At 41.0% G+C, this 22,310-nt stretch overlaps 1 protein-coding gene across 3 annotated transcripts in view; it reads left to right on the forward strand.

Annotated features, from left to right (window-relative positions):
• osbpl6 (oxysterol binding protein-like 6) overlaps positions 1 to 22,038 on the forward strand; it is a 43,977-nt gene extending 21,939 nt beyond the window's left edge. The window contains exons 3-23 of one of the 3 annotated variants that reach the window (XM_005921450.3): positions 217 to 339; positions 671 to 724; positions 1,683 to 1,796; positions 1,882 to 2,052; positions 3,799 to 3,943; positions 4,112 to 4,215; positions 4,651 to 4,743; positions 6,680 to 6,848; positions 7,498 to 7,628; positions 10,368 to 10,475; positions 10,880 to 11,011; positions 11,811 to 11,898; positions 13,262 to 13,515; positions 13,757 to 13,894; positions 15,337 to 15,400; positions 15,604 to 15,682; positions 16,202 to 16,346; positions 16,592 to 16,736; positions 16,841 to 16,967; positions 17,143 to 17,265; positions 19,269 to 22,038. In XM_005921450.3, coding sequence (XP_005921512.1) covers positions 217 to 339; positions 671 to 724; positions 1,683 to 1,796; positions 1,882 to 2,052; positions 3,799 to 3,943; positions 4,112 to 4,215; positions 4,651 to 4,743; positions 6,680 to 6,848; positions 7,498 to 7,628; positions 10,368 to 10,475; positions 10,880 to 11,011; positions 11,811 to 11,898; positions 13,262 to 13,515; positions 13,757 to 13,894; positions 15,337 to 15,400; positions 15,604 to 15,682; positions 16,202 to 16,346; positions 16,592 to 16,736; positions 16,841 to 16,967; positions 17,143 to 17,265; positions 19,269 to 19,380 — 2,619 coding nt within the window. In that variant the 3' untranslated portion in view covers positions 19,381 to 22,038. The remainder of the gene's footprint in view (positions 1 to 216; positions 340 to 670; positions 725 to 1,682; positions 1,797 to 1,881; positions 2,053 to 3,798; positions 3,944 to 4,111; positions 4,216 to 4,650; positions 4,744 to 6,679; positions 6,849 to 7,497; positions 7,629 to 10,367; positions 10,476 to 10,879; positions 11,012 to 11,810; positions 11,899 to 13,261; positions 13,516 to 13,756; positions 13,895 to 15,336; positions 15,401 to 15,603; positions 15,683 to 16,201; positions 16,347 to 16,591; positions 16,737 to 16,840; positions 16,968 to 17,142; positions 17,266 to 19,268) is intronic. The other 2 variants (XM_014333334.2, XM_005921452.3) reach the window with 2 other exon arrangements.
• The last annotated feature ends 272 nt before the right edge of the window (positions 22,039 to 22,310 follow it).

A 22,310-nucleotide genomic window follows, 5' to 3' on the forward strand; every position in this document is an offset into this window, starting at 1 on the left:
TTTCAATGGGGCAGTTTTTCTTTAAATGTGTGGCACGGGGAGGGGGAATAGAGAAATGTTGCATATATTCCTGCTGCTTTCACCATGAAAACAATCACACGACAGCTGCATCTTATCTTTGTATTATACAGAGAGCGCGTCCGGATTTTCCTTCTTATTCTGGAGGAATAAGTGGATTAATTCTGACACAGCTGCATATTTTCATTTCTTTTCTAGGAGGCAGACAGCTGGGAGATAATCGAGGGGCTGAAAATTGGTCAGAGCAACGTCCAGAGGCCTGATAAACACGAGGGGTTTATGTTGAAGAAGCGGAAATGGCCCTTGAAAGGCTGGCACAAGGTAAGATTCATGGGTAAAGCGAGACACAAAAGCTATTGATGTGGGACAAACATTTTCACATACAGCCTCTATCTGGTTGTTAACAGGTTTCCTGTTCAATAAAGTGTCATTATTTGAAAGAAATTCCCTTTTTCATAAACCCTCCTTTATCTTCTCTTCCTTCAGAATTATTCCACAAAATATTTGCATGAACTATTAGAGAGTTGATTAAACAAGGATAAAAAATAGACTTTGCATTTGCATAGGATCTGCAACGTTAACAGATCCAGCAGGATTTGTATTCAGTTTATGCCCCTCCTGTCATTTATTTTTGTGCTTGTTTCCTCTACAGCGTTTTTTTGTTCTGGACAATGGTATCCTGAAGTACTCCAAGTCCCCCATTGATGTAAGTAACCCTGACTGTAACCTACGGGCAGAAGCGGGGCAGACTGGGCTGACATCAGTTTTGCTTGGCAATGAATCAGCAGAAACATCAGCGACATGGGTCACAATGTTCACTGTGTTTCAGCAAGCTGGGTCACTCTGCAGAAAAGCAAAAACTTCTTTGGCAAACTTTCCATCACTGGAAGGAAACCAGTGAGTCCTGCACATTCTGGAGTTATTGGCATCAGTGGTACATGAGCCCTTCTAGTTAAAAGTGTTTAAATACTGCTAACTAGACAGTACAGACCCATTCGCTGACTTCTTAAATGATCATTACATTCTCAACAAAGGGTCAGTGTCTTTGCCAGTTTCCCACTTTTCTTGATTAAAGCAACTAAAAGGGTAGTGTGCATAGATCTCTGTTAGCTAAACAGTGATCAATGCTCATTTTAAACATGGCCAAAGTTACAAATAATGAAGTCATTGCACTAAATGTGCAGATAATCTCTGTGAGCCAAATGCTCAGCCAAATGATTCAGACAGTTTTATTTAAAACCAACATTATGGCTGGCTTTGAGCACAGAAGCCCCGCCCACCTGCTGTTCAAACCTTCTGTTTGCTTGAGGAGCCCAATTAGAAGAAATTGATTGGTTTGTCTCAGAAAGTAGATGAGTAGATGATCTGAGCAGCAGCACCAAGGCCATATGACATGGAGCTGGAAATGAGTATAGTAGGTCCACTGTAAGAAGAGCACTGGTAACCTGCTAATCTGAAAATAAAATGTTAAATATATTCAAAGCTTCCTGCAGTCAAAGACTTTTCTTCAAGTCACTCAGCCAAACAAGAATCAAATCAGTCTTCTCTGGCTGGTATCGTTAATTGATTATTGTTACATTGTGATATTTTTACAGTAAAAAAATAGTATGAATTACAAATATGTGGAGATATATATACATACATAACTCTGTCATTGTCTTTAGATCCAAAAAGGGAAACTTCATGGCAGCATCGACGTCGGCCTTTCAGTTATGTCCATCAAGAAGAGGGCCCGTCGCATCGACCTGGACACTGAAGAGCATATCTATCACTTGAAGGTAACACTGATGATAATAATCCATCACTGATACAAGCAGTCAGGTGGTGACAGAGGTCGAGGCTTATTCTTCTCCTCGTCTTTAGGTCAAATCTCAAGACATATTTGATGCCTGGGTGTCAAAGTTGCGTCATCACCGGCTTTATCGGCAGAACGAGATTGTGCGGTCTCCCCGGGATGCCACCATGAGAACATTTCCTCCTTCGGCAGCCATGGATTCCCCCCAGCCCACGCCAGCTGTGGTAAATGAAGTCAAGGTGAGCTCTCTTCTTCCTTATGGCACTATTTGTGCTCTTTCTTTGTTCTAAAATTGGCCAGAATTTCTGATTAAAATAACTTTTGAGTAATTATCTGTGTATGTAGACTCATTTACGTTGTGATGCTTGACATAAGCAGACATTTTTGCTTAGTGCTTTCTTGTTTGGTCAAACACCAATAATGCTAAAGGCAAAATAGCTTAAAGCTCTTAAATCCTCTTAAAAGCTCAATTTCTTTGACTAATTCTTGTCTGGGACTGTCTGAGAGGTAGCCAGTGGAGTTAACAGTTTTCAAGAAAGGATCCATCGCACAAGCCCCTGTAAAGCAGTATATTGTGGTTTTTACACAGCAAACAGGATGTAAAGTGAATGAATGAACTTCAGGTGATCCTTAACTCTGAACAAGGCTCCTGGTCTCTCTTCTAGTTTATTTTCTAGTTCTCACATATAATATGAAAGTAGTATTGAAAGCAAATAAATAAGAAATGCCTGACTGATGCTCTACACAAAGAAATCAGAACATTTTTCTACCTCAGAAAAAAAGACATTTTGTTCTCCCTCTCAGAGTCTGCAATTACTTATTCAAGAAGAGCATCACGGTTAGTGAGAGATCTCCTAATTTTGTCTTTATTGGAAACTGGGATAACGCACCAAAAACATCATCTGTGAGAGAAAGGAAGTAAAGTTCGCGGAACATTCACAGTAATGACAGACATAATGCTCACACATGACTGTTGTCGTCAACCACACCTGACAAGTCAGCAGTTTAATTTATGGATGCCATTGTTGTACGAAGTGGGACCTGAAAACTTGCTTCGCCTCACCCAGAAGTTTCCCCTGAATAATAGCTAAATAATATCTGCCTAATGTAGTAAAGTTGATGAGACAGGTAACTAAATCTTGCCCATTAAGACAAGAAGGCTTGCTTTTCTCGGTTGTTTCCAGTTAGGCGTTAGCCTCGGTCCCTGCAGGTGTGCTTGAAGTGTGCGTAAATGCGAAGATTCATTCGCTGCAGCTTCTCCTGGGAGTGATGCTCCATGCCACACGGAGGCCATTAGAGGTGATCAGTAGGATTTGGATTTCGAGCATCTGGCTGCAGCCTGATGAGCTCTCCCAGAAGAACAGCTTAAATGAGAGACTCTGGTCCTAGAGTCAAAATTAACTACTGCTTCAAAGACTCGGAAGGAAGATAGGCAAGGTGCTGTACAAATAAGAAGCGTGCAGTTTCTGTTCATAACAGCATATTTTTTTCCATGTGAGCATTCATATTAGCTGTGAGCTGCTGACAGCGTGCAGTCCTTTACTTTTGGCTGCTGAACAGATTCACCGCAGCTGTCACACACAGGTTGCGTAACCCTAACCCAGCGTCACTGAAATTGCAAATCTAGACCAAAACTTTCAACTATGTACAAGCAAGACAGACTTTCTTGCCTTCACTGTCAAAAATCATTGTATATATTGTAACAATCTTCGGATTTGATTTGATTTCAGTGATGCACCAAAGGAAAAAAAAAATCTGATTGATGTAATTATATTGGTTCTCATTTCTTCCTCTTTTGTCTGTTGCAGACAAGATTACATTGATCAGAAGAACATTTCATACATTAGCTGGAACCCTAATCCACAGTATCCTTTCTTTAATGACATAAGTGCTTCTTGTATATCTATAGGTATCATCGGTGCCTGATTGACCACTACAGTAGTTTCCGAAATGATATTTTAGGCTCTGTTATTGTGTCACCACAGCAGACCAAACCGAGCAGCTTGCCATGGCAGCCAGCAGCCCCCAGTAACAGCAGCACCAGCAGCCTGCCTGCATCCTACAGTAACGGACAGAGTAAGGTGGTGGCATGGCTGCAGGAGTCAGAGGAAATGGACAAGTGTGCAGAGGGTAAGTGCACACTTTCCCTACGCTTCTAACAAATCTGATTTCACAAGAGGAGTGGATTAAATCAAGCCTTTGGCACGGCAATAAATCCGGGAGAGATGATTTGGTGACCATTTCGTGACACATAAGGCTGAATGAGATCGTGACCGCGCGTGTAAATTTTATTTTCAGAGCTCGCACGCTGCCAGTCCAACCTGACCGAGCTGAGCCGGTTATTGCAGAGTCTGGAGATTCTACAAAGGACACAGTCAGCGCCCAACTTCACAGATATGCAGGTAAAACAAACACACACATAAATACACACACATACAGCAGAGAGCAAGGGGAAACAATTTAGTGCAATCCTGCATTGTAAACTCAGGCTAGCTGAGGCAGTGACGACGGTGCGACCTCTGCAGTCACCTTCAGTACCTGCCCGTCTAGACAGACGAGATCCAGCGATACTCACAGGACACCTGCTGCTTTTCTGACTGATCAGTATCTGTTAATTTATTGTGTTTGTTTTATATCGTGGAGCTTTTTGTTTGGTGATTTTTGGCTGAAATGCATTTTTAATACCATACATTCCCTTTTTTTTTTGCATGTAACCCATCAGTGTCATTTCACTGATCTATGTCTGTGGTAACGTTCTGGTTTTTTGGTTTGTTTTTTGTGATGTGTTTGTCTTATTAACCACATTTTTCATGCTCTGACCCACGTGTGCCCAAAAGACCAATTGCGTTGAGTTATCAAAGAAAGAAAAGCGCTTGAACAGAAGATGGAGAACAAAAAGTGTCGGCAAAGATGCAAAATTCCAGCTTCAGGTACCTGTCTTCAGACGTCTACACAAACACACACACACACAGATGCATATGTCACTGTGAGAAAATCTATAAGTCTCTAAGAAAAGCATTATTCAAGTTTTTACTTATAACATAATAAGTGTAAATTGTGGGGTAACTGAGAGGTCTGGCTTTGATACGTGCATGTGTAATCAAATTGTTGTCGAGCAAATTGGAAGTGTGGACAAGCTTACGACACAGAAGCCAACAATTTTATTTCTGCCTCTTCTATTGTTGCTCGTTTTTCTCTTTTTTGTTCTTTAGTCTGCAGCTCCACTTGTTATTGTCGTGCGGCTCGGTCTGATTTTGCTAATATATCTTAATTTTGCACGATATATCAGTTTGTGCAAAACTGAATGTGTGTCCATGCAACTTTATGCACTTTGTTAAACCAGTCATAAACTTTTATTAATCCCATTAGTAGTAAAATGTCATTACTGCTCATTGAATGCATTTTTTGTTTCACCATGGCTCCACGCTAAAGCAATTTCAACGGACCCAGAATATTTTCACTCACGCTAACATCTGCAATCAGGCTATGAAGATGGTTATGAACTCGATAAATCATCTTAAGGTTTATGAATCTAGCTGCGAGCATTTTCACATGGCCACAAACATGAACAGTGATACTGCTGATTTTACAAAGGAAGATAAAACTGTGATACTGAAAAATACAAAGACATTAAAGACATAATACAGAGTGAAAGTACCACAGCCTGTGCAGGCAAACCCGTGGTATGTGTGTGGTATAAGTGCTTTGGTGAGTAAGAGTGGAAAAGATCTATTATATTAATAAAGTTTAGCCTGTTTGAAGCCAAGAAGGAAAGCGCTGACAGTGTAAATTAACAACACTATCAGTGCTGCGTCATTAAGACGGGGGAGAATCTGATGGATTACAATTGTTATTCCATGAAATGTATATTTATGTGAGGCAAAGTGTATGTGAGACAGTCTTAATTGAGAAAATGCATAAACAGAATTCAAATGTAGGCCTAACTCTGTGTGTAAATTTGAGATAAGGTCAGAAAATACAATCGGTGTTCTCTTTTAGGATCATAGGCTATATTAATGCTTATAGAAAAACGAAATTGCTGTAAGCAGCAAAGTGACATCTTCCGGTAAAGATAAAGATATGCAGTGGTCAGAAAGCACTTCCAGGAATGCTGGCCCATTTTCCAGAGATTTCACTGGTCTGTGGGAGGTGATTTCATACCTGTTGATCTGTTATCTAGAGCATTACATTCTCCAGCATGGCCTATCCTGGTAAGATGTTGTTCCCAGGGAAACCTGGGCTCTTAGACACCTATAGATTTCACGAATAAAAGATTGTTACTCTGAGAGAAGACTATGGAAGCATTTCCTTCAGTGTCGTTTTTAGGAAAGTAATTTTAAAAAAGAATCCTCATTGTGGCATGTTGGCATCTCGTGTCAAACCGGGGACCAAATTCTCAACACAAACGTCCACATGCTAACAGAGGCGTGGATGTGACACAAACTCTGTGCATGAACAGAATGCAGACAAACCAGGAAAGTAACACACTAACTAAGCGTCGTGGTGAAAAACACAGTTTACCTGTAGGTTTGTTTAGCCATTTAAAAGAACTCTGCGTCGGTGTTAACAGAGCAATAACTTCATTAACTTTTATTATCTGGTGATATGCTAATTAGCTACATGCTCTTATGCTGTTTAGCCATCTTTAGCTGCTAATGCCTGGTTAAAGCTCTTGTCAGAGGTCCAGTGCTTAAAGGCCCTTCAGATAAAGAGTGAACTGGAAATTTATCAGAATAATGTTTGGTCTTGTCAGGTTTAGTTCTGTGGTTCTTAGAGATTGTTTTGGCTGCAAGACACAAAAAGAAGAGCACTGTTGTGCCACACGGGTGACTGACAGTCAGCCTCTGTGATTGTCTCTCTCTCCAGGTTCCTCTGTCTGCCAGTATGTCCCCTGTCCGCCTCCACTCATCCAACCCTAACCTGTGTGCCGAGCTGGTGGACTTTCAGCCCCCTGTCTCCCGCTTGACAGACAGTGTAGAGTGTGCCAGCGACTACATTAAACTTCAAGAGGAGTTCTGCATTATTGCCCAGAAAGGTACGAATGCGGCATGTAGGACAAGGTGGACTTTATTCTCATACTGTAGCTGCTGATCATCATTAAATGATCTTCGTGTTTGTGGCTGTAATGTGACAAAATGTGGAACAGTTCAAGGGGGCCGAATACTTTTGCAAGCCACTGTATATGAAGAGAGAGAGACAGACAGAGAGAACAGTACTGCACAAGCAAATAAAGACAATAAATGTGGTTTATAGCAAGTGAAGGGCTAAGGAAAAGAGACCGGTCTTTATACTGGTTTTAAATTCCTTGCAGGAGAAGGGAAATCTAATTGTTAATGACAAACTGTTCCACAGTTTAGGGCCAGCAACCGAAAAATGCACAATCATGGTTTTAAAGTCAGTGTGTGGGATGGACAGCAGCGATAGCTCAGCAGATCTGAAAGATATGAAGGGCGAAGTAAGGGGGCAGCACTTTAGTAAAATGATCTGGTTCCAGTCCATGAAGTGGCTTAGAAACCAGTAAACCAGCACATGGTGGATGTTATGTCTCATTCTTGGTACCACTGTGTGACTGATTCTTACATAGAGAGAGCATTGGCGAATAGCGACAGAGGAGCTAACGATGCCTTTGAACCGGTGCGCGGGTTTCTAAGTTACTGCTTTTCTTTGATCCTGTCTCTCTGCAGTCCACTCGCTGCTGAAGTCGGCCTTCAACACTGTGGCCATAGAGAAGGAAAAGATCAAACAGATTCTGTCTGATCAGGAGCAGCCAGACCAGTCGGCCCAGATCAACTCTCTCAGGAAGTCTCTGTCACAGGTAATGAGCTCCCTTCAGTGGGAATCAGAGTAACCCATGATACGATCCCAGAGACATGCAAGGAGGAGATATGGCACAGAAAGGACGCTGAATAGAAATCAATGAGAGAATTCTGTAACACGCAGAAGTCAGTGATCTGCTTTACAACAGCTGAGTAAAATATGAGCTAGTCATCTTTTTGAAAAAACATCTCAGTTACAAATTCAGTGTTACAGCTTTCTCACCAAAAGTCTAGAGACAATAATAAAATGGCTCCTGTGGCAAGATTTTCTTTAAGCCAGATGCTGATGTTAATCTAACAATATGATCGTGATGCTGTTATGGAAGAACAGTTCTGTTATTATTAATATGTTGCACAATGTCTGTGTAACCAGATATGAAACAATACAGCTAAAAGGCAAAATGCAGGATTAATCTAGTGTTTGCTGCACTGCAGTGACAGTGTCTATAAGTACTATCATCATTATGTAGTTTTAATAATGTGTTATTAAAGCTCCCTCTAGTTTGGTCTCACCTGCTTTCGGCCATCGTGACAGAGTTTTTTCTCTACGGCGACTTAGCTTTACTCGATTAGCGCCACTGTGAGAAGTCAGGAAGTCATAAATCTGGCAGCTGAAACTGGCTGGAGACCATTTAGAGCACCTGCATGTTTTAATGAAAGCCTCAGTATTTGCCACCAGTCTATCTACAGCGTATCACCAGAGGAGGCTGGAGGACATGTTGCCGATGTAATCTTTGGTGGTGATGTCTCTCTTCTCCTTCTATTTAGTCTTTGCCAATCTGTTTTCGTGCTACAAATGCAAACTGTGACGCTGTATCAACATCACGGTTAAAAAGAAAAATGATGTGTGGAGATGAGAGCCCAGGCAAGTGAGCCGTGAACGTCCAATCATCTTTTCCCACATTAATTGGTGAGCGGGAGAAATGTGCAGTGCAGTTCATTAACTCTTCTCCTCGGGGCTGTCTCTCTACCACCGCGATTTAATTGGACTGTTCCTCTGCTAACAGTTGACATCATTTCAGTGAAATGTTTCACTCGCTGCTTTATCTCCGTTTCGTTCCTAATTGGATTCTTGTGTGACACGCTTGTCGCAGGATGGAGGTCAGGTTTGGTGGCAGAGCTCTGTGGGAGGTTGATAATCAGGAGTTGTGGTTGCTATAGTTACAGCTGCTGATGTCAGCTACTGTAATACCCGCAGGATATAAGTGAGTGTTATTGCCATCTTAGTTTTATGTATTTAATATTTCCTTTGGCATACAGTAGGTACGTTTATACCTAAACCTACATTTTCTATTTCTTTTTTTAAAGTTTTGATCAAACATCTGCAGAAAGGAACAGCATTGCATTAACTTAATTACATTTTTGGCCACCTGATGAACGAGAATCTAATACTTCCTCTCTTTTTGTCCCCACAAGGCTTTGAGGCTATTGTGTGGCTCTTAATCAGCTAAATACTTCACTCTGTCCACCAGCTAGTTGCTGTGACTCCTCTCCTCTTCTGCTGCTTCACAGTGGATTTATCACAACTATAAACTACCCTCTTCAGTTGTAAAAATCTCTAAATATAGTCATGAGAACAAGTAAGAGAACAAGACAAACTGACAACATTTGGACCTCAGGAGTTAATATTGGCCTGCCCTTCATGTATGAGTATGTGAATAATGAATTAAACCTGTGGTGAGTGAACCATCACTGGACACTGGTCATGACCAGGTAAAGTAAACAAAACACACTACCTGGCCACTTTGGTGCAGCTTAACTTAACACAAATCTAACCAACCACCATGGCAGTAGACATCATTGGGATTACCTGCTGAAGTTCAAACTGAGCATTCGAATAGGGAAGAAAGATGATTTTGTGACTATGAACATGGCATGGTTGTTGGAATTTTCAGAAACTGACGATCTACTGGGATTTCCCCAAACAATCATCTTTAGGGTTTACAGAGTATGGTCCAAAAAACAGAAAATACCCATTGAGTTCATTAGGTGAAAATTCCTTGTTCATGTAAAGAGTCAGACAGATACATCAAACTTGTAAGAAGATGGACTGGAGCAGCAGGAGACCACTTCTCTCAGCTAAAAACAGGAAACCGAGGCTTCATTTCACAGGTGGCTCAAAATCGGACAACAGAGTGCACTCAAATGGCCTCCGCAGTGACCGGATGTCAGTCCAATATAGCACCTTTGGGATGTAGTGAAAACGGGTGATTCTCATCATGGATGTACAAGCTCTTGATATGGACTACAATCTCTGAGGCATACTTTTAGTACGTGGTTTTATGAAGAATTAAGGCACTTCTAAAGGCCCACTGGTTTCAAATCTAGCACTAGCAAAGTGTGTCTAAAAAAGTGTCAAGTGATTGTAGAGCTGAATATTGCTGCAAAGTTGTTAAGCACAGAACATTCACCTGAGATACTGGGATGCAAATCCCAGTCAAAACCTATCATCGACATATTTTCGCCCCTTTGAAGCATGCATATGCTCTTGGTCACAGTAAATGCCTTTTATAGATAATCTAACTTTAAAGAAAACTTTTTAAAATCTTGTGACTTTTTAAAATCTGTGGCAAAACAAGAAAATAATCAGTCAAATTGTTCTTTTTTTTTTTTACAGAAAAAGCAGGATCCAAATAATTGTTTTCTTTATGAAGGACTGAGCCAATTCTTTTTATCTTTTTTTTACTTCAAAGTTTCGTGTGAGATTTGAATGACAGAAAGCATTTTTTATTCTTCAGGCCCTGTCGCAAAATGCAGAACTTCGAACTCGACTCAACCGCATCCACTCTGAGTCTGTCCTGACTGAGCAAGTTGTGAGTGTGAACATCATCTCCACACCTGATGAGGTAGCTCACTGTCTATCACTGACAAATCTCATTGCTTACCCTGATATTGATAAAGCTACAGCTTCGGAGGCTCGCCAGGTAGTCGATGTATTTGCTTCCTGCATTTGTCAGTTGGCTTATTGATTCTCGCTCCTATAGACTGATGGCCTTTCCAGTACAGCCTGGCAGGTGAGCTTCAGAAATCATTATTCTATGCAGGACCTGACATCAAGGTTAATGGAAAAACTGACTAATTAGAAACGGATGGGAGGTTGCCTTTTGGCAAGGAGACACATGCTGCAATATGAGCACTGTGTTGTCATCTGGTTCTGTTTGTCTTCGTTCAGGTCAGTTTTGGTTCTTCAACCTGTCATCATAGCAAGAAATAGTGAACGCCTCCTGCATTTGCTTGTGTTTGCCTGCAGGCCGGGGAACAGATGGGGATCCCTCTGACTCAGCAGGCCTCTAATGAGAGCCGACTCTCCATGTCAGAATCTGTCTCTGAGTTTTTTGATGCCCAGGAAGTGCTTCTGTCAGCCAGCTCGTCAGAGAACGAGGTACAGCGGGGCGGATGAAGAAGCGGAGTGGATGTGGTGATGGATGTGGATTTAGTAAGGTTAAACTATACTTCTGCTGTAAAGCCAGTGAAAAGCATCAGCGTGATGCCTGTGTGTGTGTGGAGACAGATTTAGTCAGTAATTAATGCAAAAGTCACGAAGAGCAGAGACGGAGTGTAAAAGAAACGTAAACACAGGAGGGCTCCTTCGCATCTGCCTGAGGCCTAATCCCCGAGTCATGCCTAAGAATCAAAATGATCCTCTTCCACTTTATGTTTTGTTAAAAAGCATCAAGTGGAGGAGGATGTTCGGTCCATCACTCAAATCAACCATTTCTGCCTCCTTCCCTTTTTAACGGCTGTGAACATTCTGCTCCAAATATACTGCGTATGGTCCCTGAAGACCCATCAAGCATTGTAGCTCCCCAGGCATGCATTGAGCCATGCTGAAGGATTACTGAGCGTGGAAATTCATCATCCCCCTGGCCTGTAGCTCTAACGGCAAGCCTTTTCTCTCTTTTTTTTGTCACTTAAACTGGAAAAGCAGCTTTCACCCAAAGTGGCTACAACATGGCCCTTTCAAATGTGACCTTATTTTGTTTGCTATATATAAAGTATGAATACTGCAGTGTCTTGACTCATGATTACTGCAGTGGGACAGATAGCCGGCATGCTGCTGCAGTTTGTTAGCCAATGGCAAACTGCAGTGCACGCGTGTGTGTGAGTGTGAGGCTGTTCTGATCCGTTCGTGTTGTACTACTGCACTGCCTCACTCCCCTGTGTACCTGTTCCTCTCACAGGGTTCGGACGATGAGTCATATGTCAGTGATGTGAGCGATAACATTTCCGAGGACAACGCCAGCGTGACTGATAACGTCTCCAGACAAAGTAGGTCCAATTCTGCGCCGTCACGAGCAACCGTTGTTTGTACCAGAACAAAAGGACATGAGAAATTAATAAAGGAGGGGGAGATCCCACTCAGTCCGTCAGCCGTGCTGCTTCTACAATAACGTCACATTCCCACGCAAAGACACACACTTTGCAAATCCATTTATCAGTGCTGCAAAAGCAGTTGACTTTGCTATGTTGCCAAGGGCAACAGAAAGGGGAAAAAAAACTACTCAGGCTCCTGCTAGTCTGAAAGTTTTGGAAATGAGCTAGAATTGGTGTTATTTTCTCATGGTGAGTAGTATCTTCCAGTAAAGCGTCCACTGTCACCAGCACTTCAGGATTAGCAAAGGTAGATGTCACAGTCGGTGGAGATTTATTTATAATCTACGTTATCTAGGTCACAGAGGAGCGTGACATCATCTGCAGGGTTACAAATTGAGTGTAAGAGCTTATGACACTACCTGAACACACTGTATCAGCATCTATATATGTAAATCTAGGAAGGAATCCAATGATGTGACCACTACTCTTTTAAACTTCTTTAAAATCAACAAACATACATACAGAGATTTCTTTATTCATTACAGGGAAAAAATATTGCTTAAAAGCTAAATTAAAGATGACCTATTGTGCTAATTTATGACCCCATATTTTTAATGTTGGACACGACTACTTTGCATGATTCACAGCGAAGACTAAACCTTGTTTACCTTACGCTGGGTCAAGTTCACAAGTATCTATATCAAACCGTTTTAGTCAACTTTCTTCTGATTGGCTGCTCCTCATAAATCGGTGGTTTTTAGCAGGCAGGTGGGTGCGTTTGTGTTCTCGCAGCCAGAGCTATGTGCCTGAGACGATCGCGTCTTTGACATTGCCCGGATCCAAAAGAGGAAAAAGCAGCTTGAAACCAAATGTTTATAAGAATCTTAACCCTGAGCTTTTGGCTCACAAGGATTACTTGTACATTCATTGTTTCAGACTTTGTGTAATATGACCGTCTATCACTGTAACAGCACAACTACTGGTGAAGTAGAAGAGTCGTTTCAGTGTATTTGATGTTGCAGCTAAACCTGAACTAATACCATGTCCTCACTACTTAAATTACAAAGTCGGCATATATTAAACAAACTAAGAAAAAATAAGAAAAAGTTTTTTCCTAGAATATTAAAAAAAAACAACATCCTGCTGCATTTTACACAAAGACTTGCAACACGATCAAAAAATGCTTTTTTTTAAAATTCTTTGTTATAATTATACTTAATTAGGCGTTTCTAGGACTAGCATAGCCTGTTGCAGATAATTACACCAGATGGATGTTGTAATAATGATTCCTTTTTTTCATTATTTATCTTTTTTTCAGTGGCCAACGGAGACTTTGCTGGCAGCGCCTTTCGTAATGGGCGGCGCAGCTGCTTGTCGGCACCCTGTCCTGACACCAGCAACATCAACCTCTGGAACATCTTGCGAAACAACATCGGCAAAGACCTGTCCAAAGTGTCCATGCCCGTGGAGCTCAACGAGCCCCTCAACACCCTGCAGCGCATGTGTGAAGAGCTGGAGTACAGCGAGCTGCTGGATAAGGCTGCTGAGACCGAGGATCCTTTTGAGCGCATGGTAAAGAAGTCGCTGGAGCTTATGAAATGAACTGTTAATCAGTTTCCAGTGTGGTGATTCATTAATTCATTAATGTGTGATGTCACACTGCAAGCCACAAGCTAACATATATGCCTGTGATGTGCTGCCTCCTGTCCTTTGGATAACATTTGAATGACAGATTCTGTTGTTTAGCTTATTCGTGACAAAGCCTGTTATGAGGAGCCTGTAAATCCACTCTGTGTTTATGACTCTTGTTCAGGTTCTCGTCGCTGCTTTTGCTGTCTCAGGCTACTCATCCACTTACTACAGAGCAGGTAGCAAGCCATTCAACCCGCTACTCGGAGAGACTTACGAATGTATTCGGGAAGACAAGGGCTTCTGTTTTTTCTCTGAGCAGGTAAGCACCTGCTCACACAGTTCAAAATGAGTCAATTTTAAGCAATAAGAAGGAATTTATAGAGTAGCTCATTTTTTTCCTGAGGAGGTCTCATTATGTTGGAGAGGTCTAAAAAGCTCGGTGGAGCTTTCCTTGGAGTGCTTCGGTTTAACCGCAAGGTCTGTGCCTTTGTTTTTGTGTGTGGCCGCCTCAAGGACTCGGTTTTATCTAATTTGCAAGAAAGCCCAGTGCTTCACTGTGCTCTTATCTGGAAGAAGACGAAACATAGAAGGAGATATTAAAAAAAAGAAATCAGGTTGAGTTTCTATAAATGCTGTCACATGTTTGCTCCAGAGGTTAGATTAGCTGAAAACTGAAGCAGTGTTGCAAAGTGCTTCTAAGAAACACAGAGTAAAAGAAATGGAAGGAAATTATTTTAAAGAATGTTTATATATATGAATTAAAATAAGACTCAAGTGCAACATCAAAATAACATCAAAATGGCTTGTGACAAATATGAGGCAAGTGCTGCTCTCCGAACAGCGGCCGTCTTTTGTCTTTAAGCGTGCGATGGGAACAGTAAACAGTTTCTGCCCAAGGATCTGAGGCTGTGCACTGGTTTGCATACAGGAACAACAGTTTCAGTATATATTCTGGGGCCAGGACACGAAGGGCCTTAACAGTAATAAGTAAAATCTTAATATCAGTTCTAAAAGAAATGGGCATCCAGTGTAGTCATTAAGACTGGTGTAATATAACCAGTTTTCTTGCTTCTTATGAGAAGGCTTCTTATCGAAACCGATTACAATCCATTACAATAATCAAACTGAAATTAAGCATAAATCATAATTCTGTTGTTGGTCGAACTACTTTAATAACGACGGAAAATCAGTGGGTTACACTTCAGTTCAATGTATTTCAACATTGGAGGTTATCCCAGCTGTCAGAGGTGTGAGACTGAGCAGGTTGCCCGTCCAACACAGGACTAACACAACACTGTAGCATTTCTGCGTGTGCATGCATGGGTTCTGTCCAGATAGTCTGGCCTCTTTCGCACAGTCCAAACACATGTGTGTGTGGGCTCTCAAACATTACACTGGAAGATCTTTCCTCAAAGTCTCAGAGTTAAATCTGTAAATACAAGGGTTCATCACCAACCTGACACAGAAAGATATAAGCTGTTGGGCTTCCTGCAAGATCAGGGAGTTTCATGCTTAGTCTTTTGATTTCCCTGGGGAAAATATTCCCAGACACCAGGCGTAAGTAATTCCAGTGTCTAGCAGGAGAGTGCAAGTTCAGCATTCAGAATAAATTTACAGTGAAAAAAAATCATCTGTGAACCAAAACTGTCAAACGAATATTATAGACAAAATTAAAATCGTCACAATAAATGTGTAATTAAGAGTAGAGGCTGTATATGATGTGCTATCTAGACTCTTTTTTTATTTGATCTTTTCTCGAAGGTGAGCCACCACCCTCCCGTCTCCGCCTGCCACTGTGAGTCTAAGAACTTCACCTTCTGGCAAGGTAGGTTACCTGTCTAATTAGTTAGGGATTTTCCTCACAGGAGATATGGCTTAGTGTAGACCAGCCAGCAGGACTCAATTAGCCTTTTTAATAACCAGCGGAAATTGTACAGAGTAAACATAAATGTTATTTGGTATGATTTTAGACAAAATGTTTAAAAAAAAATTATTTTAATGGGATATTTTTGTTGTTTTTCTTTCCAGATGTGAGATGGAAAAACAAGTTCTGGGGAAAATCAATGGAAATTTTACCAATCGGGAGTGTAAATCTCATGATACCCAGGTAACCTTCACCCAGCTGGTGTGCATGGTAATTGAACATGAAGGCGCAGAGTTTGGTTGGTTTTAATGCTTCATGTCACTGGGATTATGTTAATCGCCAGGTTTCTGCTTTTAATTGCCTTCATGGAAATATCGAGATTTTAATGATGACTGAGAAATGCAGGCTTGTGTTAAATCAACAGAAATTAACAACAAAAACTTTATTAGTTCTGTCAAAGCTGTTAAAAACACCTAAGAGCCCCAGAAAAATCCAGCATCCTCAGAGTTAATCATTTAAGCTCCCCTTGCTTTAAAGCCAGATTTCTTTTGATTGGCTTGATTGGATTTGGTCACAAGGATCTACTGTATGGATCAACCCACAAATAATAACCTCTTTGGGGTATGATTAAAGTGACAACCTCACAGAAGTCGAAAAGCACTGAGGTTACACAGAAAATGAACATAGCTGTATCACCTACTTTAATAATCTAGCCTTTTTACACCTGCAGTACCTGAAGCTGTTTTTATTGTGGCTTTCTAGGTTTGGTGATCAATACGAATGGAATAAAGTTACCACCTGTGTACACAACATCCTCAGTGGACGGCGGTGGATTGAACACTACGGGGAGATTACCATCAGAAACATAAAGAGCAGTGCTTGCCTCTGCAAACTTACCTTTGTCAAGGTGAAAAATAATTGAGATGATTTGGGTAGCTTCTTGCTTCTTTGTTGCCTTCTCCTCAAACAGTTGTATGGCAATGGCTGCCTCTTCCTGAATGAGAAGTCTCTTCCTGTTAAAAGGGAGTTCTTCCTCCTCACAATTTTCCAGATGTTTATAATGAACCGTTTGGGGTTTCCCTCTAACGCTCTAGGCTGGTTTAGTTTTATATATAACTTGAAAAAGCTAACAGTGAAGTTTATGTTTTTTAGGGAAACTACTGGAGTTCAAATGTGAATGAAGTTCAAGGATTTGTGATGGATCAGGAAGGAAAAGTGATCCACAGGCTTTTTGGAAAATGGCACGAGGGTGTTTATTGTGGTGTCCCACCTTCTGCTAAATGCATCTGGAGGCCAGGTAAGAATCAGTTCTCGCTTCACTCTCACAGCGGGACTTCACTCAGGACTAGCTGTACAAAGCTTTAAAGCTAAAAGGGGACTTTGTTGGCTTTCCTCCCCCAGGCTCCATGCCCACAGACTATGAGCTTTACTACGGCTTCACCAGGTTTGCCATTGAACTAAATGAGCTTTGTCCTGAGTTAAAAGATGCCTTGCCGCGGACGGATGCCAGATTCAGACCTGATCAAAGGTACAACATCACATCTGCACCTGGCACTACGAGCTGCTAACGCTGCATATTTTTGCAGCAACTGAGTAAAAAAAGTGTGACTGATTTCTTCCGGTCTGGCTGCAATTTCATTGAAGTCAGTCTGCTGGTAGTAGTTTTTCTCATCATGTTTACAAATTCTCATCCTTTCATTTAGGTATCTGGAAGAAGGTAACTTGGAAATGGCGTCATCAGAGAAGCAGCGTATTGAGGACATGCAGAGGGTCAGGAGGAAGTGGAACGATGAGAACAACATCAAACACGAGCCACGCTTCTTTAAGTAAGGATGCACAAAGCAGCAGCCAGATGTGCATTATTCACCTTGTAGAATGCGTCGCTTTGTTTTTTTATTTCGTTTCATGTTCAGTTTTGTCTTTCATTGGCTTTGATTGGCTCCATTCAGACAGCCTACTACACACATCTCAGTGTTGAAATGAGGAAAATATCTGGACTGATTAAGTACATTTGAATGAAAAAGATCTCTTATTTTGGAAGAATACGGGTAAAAAGAGAAGAAGCTGCTATGAGGCTGATTTGATTGGGGAGCTCTTGCTCACTAGCAAGACCTTGTCTTATTCTCCTGAGGTAGCTGATCAAAACATTAAGCCAGACACATCACATTATTAGGCAGTAATTGCTGACATCAGAAGTGGAGAGAAGCCGTGTTACACAAGATGAGAAAGAACCGGAGTGTAGATAACCACGTAGTTATGGGCAGTCTACAAGTACTAGTCTTTGTCTGTGTTGTGTTGTAATCACATGGCATTGTGTTGCCATGTGATTACATGTGAGAACATTTTGTAACCAAGTGCAATAGAACAATCAAATGTTGTACAGAAGCATTCATTTGCTTCTCTATTGCAATAATTTGATCAATATTTGTAAGAGAGGATGTGACTGCGGCTGTGTCAGCATTTTTCCCATTTTTAGGATGTTTAGCAGCTCAACGTTTGCATGGAAAACTCAACATTAACATTATTCACATTCTTTGCAAATAATCAAATGAAGCACAATTTGGTGTCTGTAGGGAGATTTATAGATGAACATGAAAATCTGGGTTAAAATGCATTGTTTTAAAAAATTATGTATGTTTATTATTATGTATTGTCATTTTTATTTTAACTGGCATTGTGTTATAAAATGGGTTGTACAACTACAAAAATGTGAACACGACAACACTTCAATTCAAATTAGTCTATAAATCTCCCGGTGAAAGGATACACTTCCTCAGAGATTTTCGTCCATATTGATATGATAGTTCCAATTTCACTGCATCCCAAAGGTGCTTTGTTGGAATGAGGTCTGGTGGCTGTGGAGCCCATTTACAGTGAACTCACTGTTGAGTTCAGAAAACCAGTTTGAGATGATTTGAGCTTTGTGACATGGTGTGTTATCCTGCTGCAAGCAACCATCAAAAGATGGGTACACTGTGGTCATAAAGGGATGGACATGATAAGCAAAAATATTCAGGTAGGTTGTAGTTTTTACACGATGATCAGCTCGTTCTAAGGGGACCCAAAGTTTATCGGGAAAATATCCCCCACAATATTACACCACCAGCCTGAACTACTGATGCAAGGCAGGATAGATCCATGCTTTCATGTGGTTTATGGCAGATTTTGACCCTGCTATCTGAATGTCACAGCAGAAATCGAGACAAATTACATTTTCAGTGTTCTGCTTGTACAGATGTATACTTTTGGTGAGCTCTTAGCTGACAGCTGTGGTACCTTCTGTGGTCTTCTTAACATGAACAATACAAAAACATGGATCCATCTTCCCTTGTATCAGCATTTCAGGCTGGTGGTGGTGTAATGGTGTGTTTGACCCTTTGATACCAACTCAGTATTGTTTAAAGACTACCTGATATTGTTGCTTAGCATGTGTATAACTTTATATCCACAGTGTACTCATCTTCTGACTGGTTTTCTGAACTTGACAATGAGTTCACTGAGCTCAAATAGCCACAGTCACCACATCTCAATCCAGAAGAGCACCTTTAGGATGTGGTGGAAATTGTTAGGTGGAGATTGTCAACATGGATGTTGCAACTGTGCAATGCTGTCGTGTCAATATGAACCAAAATCTTGAGGAATGTTTTCAGCACCGTGTTGAATCTGTGCTATGAAGACTTCAGACAGTTCTGAACTCAAAGGAGGATCCAACCCAGTATTAGAGGGTGGTGTATCTAATAAAGTGTCTGCTGAGTGTATGTAGGGAATAGTGTATTTCTCCCCATTGCCTTTAGGTTTACAACTTCCACTTTTGTCTTTGTCCTTCCAGGAAAGTGGTTGATGCCAATCACAGGGAGAGATGGGTCTCCAACAACATGTACTGGGAGCTCCGCAAAAACCCCGGCTTCATTAACATGGAATCTACAGTGACTCTATGGTAGCACATGGATCTGTGTTTCCATCATCACAGACGAGGAGGCTGTTACCTATGCACAATAAGGTGTTAAGAGAAACGCGACGATGATGAAACATCTTTGTGCATGGATACGAATGACTGCTGAGCTGAGGGAAGGCCCGACGCCCAGCGACCCTGTGGAGGGTCACCCATCCATGGAAACATACCCTAGGATCACCTTCATTGTGCTTGTCGAAGCTGGGTCTCACCGCGCCTATGTAGATGTTTCCTCAGCTCTGTTGACTTCCCAGTATGTCCTTGCCTTAAAAAGACACCTGTACAAGTCACATGATTAGGCGCCTTTAAGTTGAAGCCATTTAATTTCCAACAGCAGTTTGGGTAGACTAGTCTATGAAGTAGACATTTTGATTACCTACAGATTACCTATGATAACATTGCATGTGTAGAGAGCAGCTTTCACTGGTACAAAGCCGTATTTACTATATCATCAGTTATTGTAGAAAAAAAAATAGGTATTTTTATAAAAAATATCTCGGACTCAGAATTTAGTGAAAGAGAATTATGTGAATTGGCAGATTTTATTTATTTTTGCCTTTTAATACTGTCGACTCTGTCGGATGGCAGCACTCTCTCCCGGGAAACAACTCATTTGAAATTAATGTCGACCGCTGTGGAGGAAGTACGGGGCTCTACAAACGCCGTTTTAATGAGTAACTGAGCTGAACATGTGCTGGGAGGTGAGGTGTGATTTAAACGCGAGGCGTTTCGACCCTGTGGACTGTCAACACTGATCTGTCGTGACACAGTGCAAACGGAAGGACGATCTTCACCTCAGCAGCCCCAGTGTCTAATAATAACCATTGTTACACAAAACCAACTCGTGTGAATCACACAGTTACATAAATGCATACATAACTCTCTCCACTCTGTTCCCGAATGTGAGAGTTTCATTCAAATAATGGGCGCGTACACGTCCGAGTCACGAGTATAAGAAAAGATTTGTACAGGTTGCAGCGTTCTCTCAGATCCTTGGGATTTTTGTAGTACTTCATTTAATAACGAAACGTGAATAGCAGAGTCACATATTTCCATAAAACAGCCGCAGCTTGAAGATGTAATTATTTTGAATTAATAAATGAGTAATTTTCCATCAGAGTCTTGTTAGAGTTTACAAAAAACCCAAAGAGATTTTTTTTAAATCATCTTTATTCTGATTAACAACCAAAAAGAATCATTTACAAAGATATAGAGCAAAAAAAGTACTAACTGTATTCATTTATAAATCTGTTACCAGCAGATATTTGGTATTTTTCTTGATATATTACTCAAACCATCTATAATTTATCTTATCATTAATTGATTAAGGAATGATTTAATCTCGCCGTGACTCAATCACCAAACCGCATGCAGTCGTAGTTCATTATGAAACACCAGAGACACCTACAGGTCGTCCTGTAAAAATGAAAGAAGCCAGATTTTCAGATGGATGCTGTAAAAACATTAAAACGTCTCAATGTGTCTGATTCCCCAGAGAATTTACTGCTATGCTGTGGGCTTCTTCAAAGCACCAGGTTGAAGTTTAGCTTTAAAATCTTGCCTAGTCTCCTCTTTTTTTGTTTTACAGCTAAAGAAAAAAATAAAAGGGGGCGCCTTTAAAATCAACCCGAACACACGCGAATAGTTCTTAAAGCTGAATCTCTTTGTTCACAGCTGCAGGGCGAGGAGGGGAAAGGTGAATATAAATATGTAGAGCGAAAACTGTTTAAGGCAAATCCATCATGTGTGCACTGATCACACCGTAGATTAACAAACCAAAAAGTTAGAACTGCTTTGCATCCATGTAGTTTAAAAGATAAAAAAACAACAAGATACGCGTGGATATAGTTTTATTTTTCCCTGATCACGAACTTAATGCTACAACTCAGCAGCGTCGGTTTCACTTGCTGTGCCTTAATGCATTTATCAATGCCTCACAAACACACAACAGATGAGAATACCCGAGCCAAGAAGAAGGTATGCCATTCACAAGTCAAACGCCGCACATTCTCCATAGTCCGCCTGCCTACAGATGATTAAGTACACTGAGCATTTAGCCGAGGACGGAATACATTAAGGGAAATTTCTTTGACATTAGAGGAGTAGAAAAGTTTTAACTGTATAACGCTTGCAGTGTCTAAAAATGTTCTGCACTGCTCTGCTACCACAACATGTAACTGATTCATTTTTGGTGATCACAATAAATGCAGCACATTTAGGGGGGGGGAGGAAAAAAAGTGGGGGCACTACTGCAGCAGCTGATTTCTTTTCCCTCCTACATCAGTAGCTGTGGAGGTAGGGCCAGTGCTTTGTGTAGTGTTTGGTATCACAGAGTCAGAATGTAGTGGAGAAAAAAAAAGAGAAAATCCTCCAGCTTTCTTCATCCATTTTCTACCTGCATGTCTAGAGCTTGCCAATGAATGTTGCAGATGCCTTATAAAAAAAGGTTTATGGTTTCTGAATTGGACACTTTTTTTTTTTTGTCGACTGACATGTATCATGAAGCACTATGTCAGCTCAGTTTGGATCAAATCTATTTCCTGATGGGTACCTTCTAAAGTGCAATTTTAACAAAGTACATATCTTTCCATGAACACTGTACACTGCTGCTACATAGTGCTTGTTCTAATAAAACTGCAAAACTCAAGGGATGAAGTTCTGTGGTTTGTGTTTTTTAAAAAGGTAAGTGTTCTTGTACTCTGATATTTATGTTTCATTTTCATTTTCATAAGCTGTCCAATGGTCCGATTCTGGCTCCCGGGCCTTATGTTTGACACCCCTGGTTTTCTTTAATAACAGAAATTGGAGCTCCCACAGCACACCTTGGTAAGCATTGGAACACATATGACGCAGTAGTGATATCCACTATTTTTTAAGGCTAGTACCTATGTTTTAAGTTGCTGGGGAAAAAAACACAAA

Source organism: Haplochromis burtoni, unplaced genomic scaffold (assembly GCF_018398535.1).
Source record: "Haplochromis burtoni strain Fernald_Lab_line unplaced genomic scaffold, NCSU_Asbu1 Contig_48, whole genome shotgun sequence".
Classification (NCBI taxonomy): Eukaryota; Metazoa; Chordata; class Actinopteri; order Cichliformes; family Cichlidae; genus Haplochromis; species Haplochromis burtoni.